Source organism: Diadema antillarum, unplaced genomic scaffold, assembly GCF_040938485.1.
Source record: "Diadema antillarum isolate AM-2024a unplaced genomic scaffold, OU_Dant_1.0 seq00000768_RagTag, whole genome shotgun sequence".
Classification (NCBI taxonomy): Eukaryota; Metazoa; Echinodermata; class Echinoidea; order Diadematoida; family Diadematidae; genus Diadema; species Diadema antillarum.
In genome coordinates this window covers 3,068,028-3,080,714 of record NW_027271658.1, presented here as the reverse complement: position 1 = coordinate 3,080,714, position 12,687 = coordinate 3,068,028, and the positions used below count along the sequence as shown (strand labels likewise).

At 37.7% G+C, this 12,687-nt stretch overlaps 1 protein-coding gene across 1 annotated transcript; it reads right to left on the bottom strand.

The window, feature by feature from the left end:
- Window positions 1-411: 411 nt before the first annotated feature.
- On the bottom strand, window positions 412-11,652 carry LOC139738815 (pyridoxal kinase-like). The gene is made up of 7 exons (XM_071649452.1): window positions 11,507-11,652; window positions 8,699-8,858; window positions 8,344-8,548; window positions 7,799-7,947; window positions 5,692-5,813; window positions 4,128-4,194; window positions 412-544 (listed from the first exon to the last, which is right to left on the bottom strand). The coding sequence occupies exons 1-7, from the start codon at window positions 11,594-11,596 to the stop codon at window positions 426-428; spliced, it is 912 nt and encodes a 303-aa protein (XP_071505553.1). The 5' UTR covers window positions 11,597-11,652; the 3' UTR covers window positions 412-425.
- Between the last annotated feature and the right edge of the window lie 1,035 nt (window positions 11,653-12,687).

Below are 12,687 nucleotides of genomic sequence, written 5' to 3'. Positions count from 1 at the left end.
CAGAAGACTCATGAGCTGTAATCACAATCTTATCCAACTCACGTATGTGACTGTGATTGATTTCACTGTTTTAAGAAGACATGTGAAACCTAAAAATAAAGTATGCTCAAATTCTACATCCCATTCTACTGAAATTTTTACTTTTATATTTTGTTTTACTTTATATATCACTGTCAAGCTGCATGTAGAATAGAGTTTCACTTACATATCTTATAAACTCATTTGATAACTTTGAGCCTGCCCTGGATATGTCACAAAACCTACTTCAGGTTTGTGCATTGTATATACCTTGGTAAAATGTCACCTGAAATTTTTAAAACACACATACACATAATACATAAAAAATACAAAGTCTCATTTGTGCCTGTACTGCATCACAAGTGTTCTGACTTTGTCCTAGTAGTATTGATGGTATCCACTACCTATCATAGCTCTAAATACTTCCCTGCTACTAGAGAGGGCGGTTCCTCAATGTCTCGTTTGCTCTTGACTAACCTCAGTTCGCGCTGGGCAGCAGTAGGTACATTGCCAGGACCAGCTAATTCTGATTGGGAAAAAGTAAGACAGATATTCACATTTAATTTGTAGCAGAAAACCAACAACAAACAGACAAACAGATGGTGGATGAGGGGGGGGGGGGGGGGGCAGCAAGGAGTGATAGTGATAGAAAGTGAGAAAAAATTAATATAATCAAAGCATAAATACACATATCTAATATCCTGACTTATGCCAACAGTTGTCAATTTGTATTACTCTTAAATAAAGAATTTAACAAACAAAAAAGCAGCTTGTAGTACTCAAATGTTATATCAGTAAATTTCATATTTGCATACTGCTGCAAGCCTGGCTTTGAGGTAGATTTTTCCCCCTTTTGAAATTCACTTTCTTTTTACCATGAAACAGGGCAGTATAGAAAAGGAAGTTTGAATCTGGTTCTTGTAAGTGAACATTTTATAAACTCAGATGCAATCAGAACTATTCTTGGTATTCAACCCCATTATTTGCCATCTGTATTTAACACACAAAAAAAGCAGCACATATAAAGATGTTCTTGCAACTAATGCCTGTTCAATTAGGTCATCATCATTGAGCTATTAGACTATGTCAAAAAAGTTATTTGATAGAATGATACAAGTTTTTCTACTAGGTGTTACAAAAAACATTTCCCACATTTGATCCTTGATAGTTCACAAACTATATATCAGATAACATTGACATTGATATGAGCAAGAGCTGAATAGTGTACAATTTTGCTGGAGGTAATTCAAAAATGATAGCATAAATCAGTTTCATTAAATTCAAGATTTATTTTTCTTCTTTCTCTTCTTCCAGGTTAGCAACTACAATCAACAAGATGATTACTCTGTCACTTTTCGTAGAGAGGTTGGCAGTGCACTTTGCAGAAATTTTTCCATAATTAGCTTTGACGATAATTGGTAATTGCAAATAAGGGACTCAATTTCAATAAACTTGAAAAACAAATAAACAGATTTTGCTCTGTTTTCAACCCTCTGTACAAAATTTTAATATTGCACAGGAGTCAATTGGTGTGTATGGGAGTGTGTGGTTAACACCCCGACAATGGTCCTGAACAATGGCCAGGGCCCTGTTTTATCAAGATAAAGTTAGCGTTAATTGTAAAATCAATGCTAACTTTATCAAACTTGAAGTCTGCTACAACTTTAAATGAACTGTAAGTTTCCGTTTTATGAAGAGACTTAATAGTCGATTACAGTTATGGCTGATCAACATGACTTCATTATTGATTTAGTCAAACAAAAAACACAGGACGAGGCTGGTTTCCGTTGCTATAGCTTAAAAACAATACAATAAATAAAGCAAAACAAACAACAATACACATATGTACATGATTGTTTGACACGGCGACGGAAGCGTAGTCTGCTTGTGCGACGCAGTATTAGCGCAACAGCCGCTGTTCAAATTAGAAGTATGTTTGTAACCATAGAGATAATATACTAAAGTATATATCTCTATGTTTGTAACAGAACCGCAAAATACGCCGTTTTGCGTTGTTGTATTGAAGAAAGTAGGTTGATAGATCTAGCACATATTTCGAGCTCAACGAAAATCTGCGTACCGTAAGCGCGTACCGTAAAGATCCCGCACACTACGTAGGATTTCAGTAAATCTAACGTTAATCGTTATAACAGCAGGCCTATTCATTGACTTGGATATAGACGTACAGTGGATGACTGTCAAAGGTGAAGGTCGTGTGTATGCATTGTTTCAAGTCTTATGTGTATACGTGTAGGATTATGGAAACGTGTGAGAGTGTGGCGACTACAGTAGCTTGTTTTTACCTCTACGGCGCAGATCGGCTTTGTAAAGAATAGATCGCGAGTCTACAGAGTCATGTCGAAATTCTACACCTAGTAGATGCTCTACGTTAGTCTGCAGTGTACGGTAAGTACAAACGACTCGCTGTAACGTTACTTAGGCCTAACGTTATGCCTATTCACTGGTTAGATCTTACTGTCGTACTCGGGGCTATAGAATTAAACTCTTTATTTTTTGTATAGGCGTACTAAACTCTTAATTAGTATCTATTGACAAACTAGCTCTACGTAGGCCTACGCACGTCAGAAATCACTGTTTTCCTTGCATACCGGTTCTTTGGCAAGATATGCATTGCACACAGATGCGGTTCCAGTTACTCGGTTACTTGCCCTTGCTGGCAATGGCTTGATTGGCGGGCGGGCAGGCCGAGGCGCCGGGCGCGCAGACAGGGATTGAGACTGCTGCCTCGGGTGTTTGCGTGCAGCAGTCGCGTAAGCAATGCGTGCCGATCGTGAATTTCATGCAAGGAAAAGACCATAATCACATGAAAGAAACGCAATTAAATGTTAGAGAAAGTGAGCAGTTAACAGACAAACATTTGTAACAAGACCCCAGCTAGACTAGGAAAGAGTGACACGTCATCTTTCTTCTGTAAAATGCCTTACAATTGAGTCTACCTAGACTGTCTCTACTTAATATTAATATTTTATCAACTCTAAAGTTATCATGGATTTGGAGCGGTTGAGAAAACTTATATGTTGACTTGGGAGGAAGTTGGAGTTGATTTCAACTCTGGGTCTCTTGACAAAACGGATTTGAAGTTTATTTGGAAGTTAATCATAGATTAAGTGGACTTAGAGTTGATTTGAGAGGTTAATCGTAGATCATCTTGACTTAATGTTAAATTTATCTTTTGATAAAACAGGGCCTGGGACTGGAATACTCTAATTCATATTCATGAGAAATTCCACTATCACAGCTAGTCTTTATTCAGCCTGAAATGTAGTGTATGCAAGCACATGAAAACATAAGCTTATTTTTTCCATGTCCATGCATTTTACCCTTTACCATGAATTCAGACTAGCAGTGCCCAGGGCAATCCATCATGAATTATTAATAAAGCATTCATGTGCTTTGGAGCAAGACTCTGGAAGCCCAGTCAGCAGAGCTCTGAAAAGATGGTATTCGTGGTATTCATGTCTATTGTTCAGGGTCATTGTAAACATACACTCACATACACATCATTGGTTCTTACGTAAAGTTCAATTTGTACAGAGGGTTCAAATTTGACCAAAATCTGGAACTTAACTTTAAAATTAATCATGGATTTAACAAAACTGATTCAAGCTCTCATATTCAAATCACCTCCAACTAAATTGTACACTATTCAGCTATTACTCATAATCAATGATAGTGTCATCTGATGTATAGTTTTCATCTATTAAGGATCAAAAGTGGGAAATGCTTTTTGTAACATCTAGTACTTCAGTTCATGTCACAAATAGGAAATACAGTAAGATATGCATGGTGGTCTATTGAAGATTTGTTAGGCCATGATGCTAGCACCTGGTCTAGTTTGCATGTGTGGCTGCTTGCAGTATGACAATCACATGAAAAAGGCAACATTTTATTAATTCCATATGCTTTTTTTTTTTTGGGGGGGGGGTTGTTTTGACAAAGCCTTGGAAAGCCTTGGCCATTCTGTTTATCTGATTTTACTGTATTTAATCAGCCAACTTGAACAAAGAGTAAACTGCGCTTCAAATACAATAACAACATAAAAGCAGAAGATACACAAAATAAGTGTCATAAATATACAGCCAGCATACCCTGAGCGCTTAGTAGAGTCTGCTTCAAAACTGCCTGCATCGTGGACAGAGCCTTCTCACATGCCAGCTGAACAGTAAACAATTCCAATGCACAAAAATACTTTTGAAATTCATGTAATAATTCTCCAATTTTCAAGTGGTCACTGTAATCTCCTTCTCTTGAAAAGATTTTTCTTTTCTTTGCCATTGAAAGGATTTCCCCTTTTTCTTCAAACTTCAGAGGATCAAAAAGTGGTTTGGAGTTCTCCATCAATTTCAGATAAAATGTGATCAACCACTCAAATACATTCTTGATAAATATTATCTACTATCACATGTCAATAACAGGACTTCATTATGACTACCTGTCCATATCAGTTAGTTACACACCTTGACTGGGAAAGTAATGGAGGGGGAAAAAATGGTTTGTGTCACTCTTGAGCTTCAATCAAAACTTACATTCATTGTCTGGCAATGCAAAAGGAATTTAAACTTTTGTAGAAATAAAAGCTATGGACACATGAAACTTTGAGCTAAATTTGACAAATACAGGAACACACATTTTGGTACAAATATGTAGGTCACTAAATATGGCAAAGTTTGATCTTTACAGGAATTGTACCAATCTCATGGTTCTTGAGAGGAAATATTATTGTATTATCTCCAAAAGATACAATGATGCTCTTATGAAAACCTCACAACAGGGTTAGTCATTAAAGGACAAGTTCACCTTCATAAACATAAGGATTGAGAGAATGCAACAATATTAGTAGAGCACATCAGTGAAAGTTTGAGGAAAATTGGACAATCGATGCAAAAGTTATGAATTTTTAAAAGTTTTGTGTTGGAACCGCTGGATGAGGAGACTACTACAGCTTGTGAGTCATATGCGTACAACATTATAAAGAAAATGTAAAGAAAATTCAACATATTTTCACTTTTTTCGCATAATAAAAGAGCACTTGACTTGCCTCTTTCCAAAGGCAGGGGGAATGATATTACCCATAACATTTGTCGGTAACAAGTCGGGGGAATGTGTACTTTTTTCAAAAGATGAAATTTTGTGAAATTCTCTTTATATTTTCCTTATATTGTTGTACGCATGTGACATCTAAGTTATTCACACACTGCAGTAGTCTTCTCATCCAGCGGTTACTGCACAAAAACTTCAAAAATTCATAACTTTTGAACGGATTGTCCGATTTTCCTCACACTTTCAATGATGTGTTCTACTAATATTGCTACAGTCTCTCAATCCTTATGTTTATGAAGGTGAACTTGTCCTTTAACTTGAAAGCTACACAATTTTTTTAATGAAACAAACTTCTCCCTGAAATAATTTCAATTTCAATTAGGCTGTACTGTTAATTCATTTTCAATTTGAGTGACTTTGAAAAGAAATAACTTTTCAACAAAGTATTGACACTGAGAAACTGAGGAGATCATTTGTCATATTGGAAAATCAACACAGTAAAATGTTTGCTGGAAAATCCTTCTGAATGGTTCATTCAATGCAAATTTGCTGAAAATTGTACATCAAGTATAAACACAGTAGCCCAAAGTGTGAGCAAGAACTTCAACTAACCAAGAGATTATCTGGATGCTTGTGAGTCCATACTAGCATAAGGGCTGAGAAAAGGTCACCAGTCCCTGTGAATGTACAGTTGAGGCGAGAAAATTCAAGCCGGCACACAGTCTTTTCATTGCCTGTTGACAAAAGCAACAATAAACAAGAATGCCATACAAGTATACAAGTATACACAGGCACATACCTATCATCCACTTCTCCTGAGCATGAATATGTTTCACACCCATTCTTGGCATTAAACTAGGTGAATTTGGGTAAAATAGTGTACATACACTATAACCACAGTATAATTCTGACCCTACATGTGAATATTTATCAAACCATAAAACTGGGGTGGACATTGACAGCAATTTTTTTGTTCCATGTACATCCAGGACATCCCCTAATTGTGTTGAACACCTTTGCCTTCTCATTGTAACTGATATCACTTCTGCAAGTTTGGGATGGCTATTGGTTCCAAAGATCATGGACAGAAGGAGCTACACAAACAGGTTCACCTTTGCATGTATGCACGTTTGTGGCCCCTGGACCTTGTCTAAATAATTAAATTGAGTAAATCAGGCAATACACCCACATTCCAAAGCATAAGCACTAACCAAAGAGTGACCAGCATGTCTGTCTAATCCTGTGAAGACAGCTAAAGCCCGATTCGACCTGGCAGCAAATCCTACCATTACTGTGGCGTCCCATGCATGCATACAAAATTGTACATGATATGTGAATGCATGATATATTGGGACCAGCTTGTGCCTGGAGTAATACACACATAAATTATGTCATGCATTAAGCATACCTAGGGTATACATGTGCATTTGGACAACACAGTAATGGCAGATTTCCTGCCAGGTCGGATTGGTCTATTTACTCCCATAGACCTAACAACAGGTACATAGGACACAGTCCTTATAGGGTCCTTCAATTTTACTCACTAACCTGGGACAATTAAAATTTTTAGTTGGACAAGTAGTTTGAATAGGTTCTTGCCTTCTACATGCATACACCATTGCTCAAATGCCCACATCCAGACAAGTGAAAGAAATATCTTTTAAATGCCATGTAATGGAATGCATTGCTGCATTTCATTTTTACCCAGTATTTCAAATTATAGATTCAATATCACTCCTTAATAATAATACTTCAAGAAATTTCCACCAGAGGCTGAGATGAATTGATTTGACAGTAACAGCAATAATGAAAAAAAAAAAAGAATCTTGGCTTGGTTGATATGATTCATAAGTCAAAATCATAATCAGAAGTCACAATGCATATGTTTGTAGAAGTGTATATTCTTTTCATTTCATTTTTACTTTCTGCATAAACAAAAAGATCAATATGTGACTCTGCACCTCAAAACAAACAAAAAGTCGCCAGACATGAATTTTTAGTTAAGACCATATTCTGAAAGAGCAGACTTTAAGCTTTCAAATGATGTATAACTCAAATCAAATGGACTCTCCTAACCTATCTAAATATTGGAAAGAAAGCACAAACTCAGGAAAAGCGTGAACTGAGAAAAGAGGCTCTGAAGTACAGTGTCTATTCAAGCGCTTAATCTTTACCAAACCGTGCTGGCTGTGCAATGAATGGGACAAAAAACAGGAAGTAAACCACCAGAGCAACAACAATGAAGGGATTATTAGATTAAAGTGAAATTAAGCATGCTTCATTAACACATTCTGTCCATAATTAATGCCAATTTTCAAAGCAGTAACGCAATCCTTTTAAAAGTTATTAGAGTTGAAAGTGGAGAGTGTGGACAAGGTTTTTCAGAAATGAAAAAGGGATTCTAAAGACACACCTAATCACACTATTCTACCAAAAATGTTCGAGATAAACTACTAAAAACACACACTTTCCTGCCCGTTTTTTGATACCAAATTTTAGCATAATGTAAAAGAAGACCCGCTCTTTCAGAAACAAGAAAAAAGTCAAGTTCAGCTAGGTTGACCCATTTCACTTATTTTCAGTCCTCACGCAAAATCAGTGTGTGCGACTTTATGTTTGTTTTGAGGTGCACGGTCACATATGATGTTACTGGGGCAAGTATGCATCTAGTCTCATGAACGTACGTATAAATACAGTGCTTTATGGAACACTCACTAACCTTTGACAGTTGACCCAAGGGTAACAAGCTTGTCTTCTTTGCCAGCCTCAAAGCTGCTCAGGATGACAGTCTTAATGCCCTTGTCATGGAGGATGCCTATGGCACGGAGAGCCGACTCCTCATCATTGATGGTTACACCTGAGAGCAACCTGGCATGACAGAGGTTGTCCACAATGTTTCAGCTCTCTCTGGAATACCTCAAACAGTTTTTGCATTTTCATTCCATGTTTAAGTTGAATTTAATCAAGATTAAAACTCTACAAACATGATAGAAATTTCGCTAACAGTTTGACATTAAATATGAAATCTTGCGTTTCACATATATGTCAAAGGCATAAAATTCATGCTAATTATTATAAGGATAGAGTCATTGCCTGAAAACATTTTCACCTGGCTTTCTATTTTAAGTGCAAAGAAAAAGACAAAATTATATATAAATCCATTTCAACCAAATGATATGAGGGTGTTAAAGTTAGAAATGAGGCCCATTGTGGGGCAAATACATTGAATGAGAGGGGACCAATGCCCTACTGCTCTGTACTTACTCTGCTTCAAACTGGTTGGGGGTGATTATGTCCGCAAGTGGGAGGAGCTGGTCTCTGTAGATGGGCATCAGCTCCTTGGGCACATAGAAGTGACCATTGTCCCCAAGAACAGGGTCACAGACGTAGATGATGTCTGGGTTGGCTTCCCTGAGCTCCTTGACCACCCGTATGACCTCATGGAGGAAAGACTCTGACCCTACATAGCCTGGTAGGAGGGGGGGGGGAGGATGAAAAAAAAAACGCAAGTTGAAATATCCTTACACGCACATAATCAGACAAGAAATCTTTTTAATGATGAATTTTCATTAGTATTAAAAACACTATCGTGTACATTGTACTGATAAATGCAACTAACCTGTCAGGAGGTGAGAGTACCGATGAATGTCATTCAGTTTGAGACCATCAAAGAGTGTCCTCAGGTCCGAATCATTCAGGACCTGGCCTTGAAAATGTTTGTATCCTGTGTGACAGCACAGCTGTACTGAGTTGACAGCATCTACCTCATATCCAAGGACCTGGTTGAAGGAAAATAGTACAAGGAGTGATTCCAGCAACTACCTATGGGGATGGGGGAGAGGAACCACAATTGTGGTTTGGTTTGCGATCATCAAACCCGCAGTCCATGCTAACATATGACATTTAGTAATGACGCCAAGCAATACTAGTGACCAATAGATGTCGGGGCCTACCATACAACATTGTGTGTAGTATCACTATACTCACAGTGTTTCCAATATATTTGTTATATCATCACAGGTTCAAAGTTACATGTACTCTCTGCAATAGAATTCTAGTTGTGTACATACAGGCCTAGAACTCCACATACAAATGTACATAATTATTCATGTTGTATGCCCATCCCCCGAACACAAAAGGACACATATTGGCGTGTCATTAATGTTTGACATAGATCAACAGAGTATCTTATATCAATATCTGTTTCTTCTCTGTATCAAAAGTGCATGTATATTGTTTACAACTTGACTATTAATAAATTTACCTTTTAAAAGATAGCAGTGAGCTCGTGTTGCTTTAAAAACTTGTATGATGACATATACACAATTGTACATAGCAATCAAGGCAGGGCTATCTAGATGTAGACTTTTGGTGGCCCCATTTGGTTGCCCTTCTAGTGTGTAGCAAAAGAGCCCAGCGCATGCTCTATTCATATCTCACGTCCTATCAATATTTGTGCGTATGCAGTTGACTGTGCAAAGGGGATACATGTACTGCTTTCTAAAACTGCTTTCTTGCAGGCAGATTACCAACCTGTCTGTCCTTTGCTGAGGGCAAAAAGAATCTCATTTTGGAGCACTGTGCACAGGTTTTCAGAGGAATGCGGGAGGAACAGGTTTAACAACTTGAGGTACTTTACTGAAGAATACAAACATCAAAGGAAAGTGAACTCGAACTACTGTACTTCAGACGGTACCACATTTGGCTTTGACTGGCAATGTTGTTCAGTATTGCAGACGCGGTTGGTTTAAAAAGCATTTCTCCTGGTGCTACAGTAGTATGTTTTTGCTAACACAGAATAATTATCAGCTACACAATGCTGCAGCATTTCTGTATGTAGCTGATATTTTTCTGTATGAAAAACCAAATGATTACCTGATGCTGTAAGCCTGTGATCCAATGAGGTTCAAATTTTCAATAAAGATAATGATTTGATACATGTTGAAAAACATTTTAGCTCTAATGCAAATTAACCGAGTTTGGCCCAGCTACAGCTGAACTTTACACGTAAAGGCATTATTTACCATTTGCAGATTAAACAAAAACCCAGCTTCAGTGCTTCAAAATAGTTTTAAAATGTAAGTTAGGGATAGAAACAACCAGTGTAAAAAAAAAGTAATCAATATAATCAATGTTAACCTGTTAAATATACAAAATGTGAACAATAGCTATAATAAAATTGTTTGTAGACTAAACCGTCTACAGTTATGGTTTAGTAAGAAAAATACTGGTATCTCCTTATATTTTAGGCTTTGTTGCAATTTTTTTATATGGTATACGTTTTGTGATACAACTGACCTACACATTTGCATCGAATATGATAACTCAAACATTTTTTAATCACTGCTCCCAATGGAAAACAGTACCTTTAACTCTTAATACTAGTTTGCAGGTTTAGATATGAAATTGCTTTTGTGCAAATTATAAACCCATAATTTGACCATAATGCCGTCCAAAATTTGACCAGCAGCTAGAACTCTACATAGAGTTCTAATAGACTACATCATGTACACAATGTACAACTACAAACCTATGGCATGCTTAATAAGTAAAGTTTTGTGCTAGGTCGACTTTAGCACGGGAGGTCGAACCTTGGTGCAGGTTTTATTACTATGTCCTTTTAGTTTTGGTAACACAACGTACTTTATCTTAACTTGAGCAGTATCATAAAAAAAACTATCTCTTTGTTGTTGTTGTTTTAACACAATGAAATTTAGTTGGTGTCGAGTGTCACTGGCAGTGCACTGTACAAACGTACGAGTAGACATGGTTCTACGTGCAGTAAAAATTTGCACTATAACCTGTAACAGTGTAAGTCCACATTGCTCGAGTCGTGCAGAGACCCAAAACGTGCAGCTGGCCCGGCAAGTCTCGACCACAGCACACAGCACAGTAGAGGGTTCTTACACTCATACAGCACAGCACAGAACAGCACAGCACAGCCTTACGCTGCGTTCACATAGAAGTATTCGGTATTCTGTATTCGCTATTCGGGCACCGAATACACCATCACTCGCACTGTCAACTCACCATCCCATGCAGTGAGGATTTCTTCCTGCTACATCCCAGCAAATCTTATTAATAATTTCTAAACTGCATCAGAATGTCAGTCTACATGCTTATTTTTGCTAAAGGCAAATCCAGACCAAGAGTGTCATTATTTCATAAACGAGAGACGGTATACGCTGCATGAAAATCGAACAAGCTCGATTCCCACTTTGCTATACTTTTCGCAGCTATTCGTACTTTCGAATAGTGCCCTCCTATGTGAACCGGTGTGAGGAAATCCTATCGTTCGATTCAAGCTATTCGCGTGCCCTCAAAAAACGAGCCCGAATACCCGAATAGTATACTAGTATACTTCTATGTGAACGCAGCCCCAGGCCAACGAGTGCATGGCATGATGGCTTGTTGTATGGGTCTTTACCTGCATTGGAAAGACGGCAGACTTGTTTCCCACGTAGCCAGATACAACGTGACTCTGGATGGAAATTACCCTGTGGTCAGGAAGTGCCATTTCTTCTGTTTCTTTTTCAACTGCTGAAAACACACAAAATAAACTCCAACGACGAACTTGTGATGTATTTCTAGTGTAATGATGTAACAGCGCTTACACAAGTGAAGCACTAACGGTGGGTCGATTGTGGACGATCCAGTCCCCTGGCCTGCTCCGGCGGCTGTACGTCCAGACCAGCAGAGCTCTGCTTGAACGATACCTGTACTCATGTACATTGTACTGTAGGCTGTAGTTGAAGGGATACCGGTAGGTGGAACCTACCGTGTAGTAGCTAGCTGAAATCGCCTGAATAGGATAACTGCTCAAGATGGATTGCTGGCGCCTTCAACATTCATTTCAAGAACAACCTGACGATGTAATTCGACACTTGTCCTAAAAGCTCTTTACTTACACGGCAGTAACTGTAGTGTAACTGTAGAGAATACGTTCGCGGTGCATGCGTACCGGTGCTGCATGCTCGCGTGTGCATGGATTTGCGGTTTGTGTTATGGAGTGCTTGGTGTAGTTTTCTCAATGAGTCCCAAAGAACCCCTTTGGTGTCCACTTGCAGCAAAAAACAAGAACAAAAACAAAAACAAAGAACAAAAAATGATTGCATAATGTATCTATGGTATTAAAAAAACTCTAACTTTGTCAGATCGAGCCTTGAACTTTGATTTTTGAACTTTGAACTTTGAACTTATTTCTTTTTGATCCCTTCCGGAGTATGAAAAATGTATTTTCAATATTGTACAACATAAAACAATCACAAAATGGCAGATCTGAAAACTCATCATTATGAGATACTGCCTAAGAACACACTAAATGAATAGGCCTATACAAAGAAGTAAAAAAATAAGAACACTTCTTTAAAAAGAATTATGAATTATTTAGACTTCTGTAATTACACTTTAACAAGTAGCAAGTTTAAACAGCACCTTTACATTTTTAGCATTTAATAACTCATTCATTTTCAGAGGACTGTATTAAATTTTGGCGTAATTTATACGTATTTCTTTGAAATATAAATTAACTTTCCTTCCCTCGGAAAAGGATCTGCACTGGAACATAATGAAACTCATCACCAAACCAACACTAGTACAATGTACAGT

Coding starts and splice junctions, on each gene's coding strand:
- LOC139738815 (XM_071649452.1), bottom strand. CDS start 11,596: ATGGCACTTCCTGACCACAGGGTAATTTCCATCCAGAGTCACGTTGTA. Junction 7,948..8,343: donor CCCAACCAGTTTGAAGCAGA/GTAAGTACAGAG, acceptor CTGTCATGCCAG/GTTGCTCTCAGGTGTAACCA. Junction 5,814..7,798: donor CCTTGGGTCAACTGTCAAAG/GTTAGTGAGTGT, acceptor TTTTGTCAACAG/GCAATGAAAAGACTGTGTGC.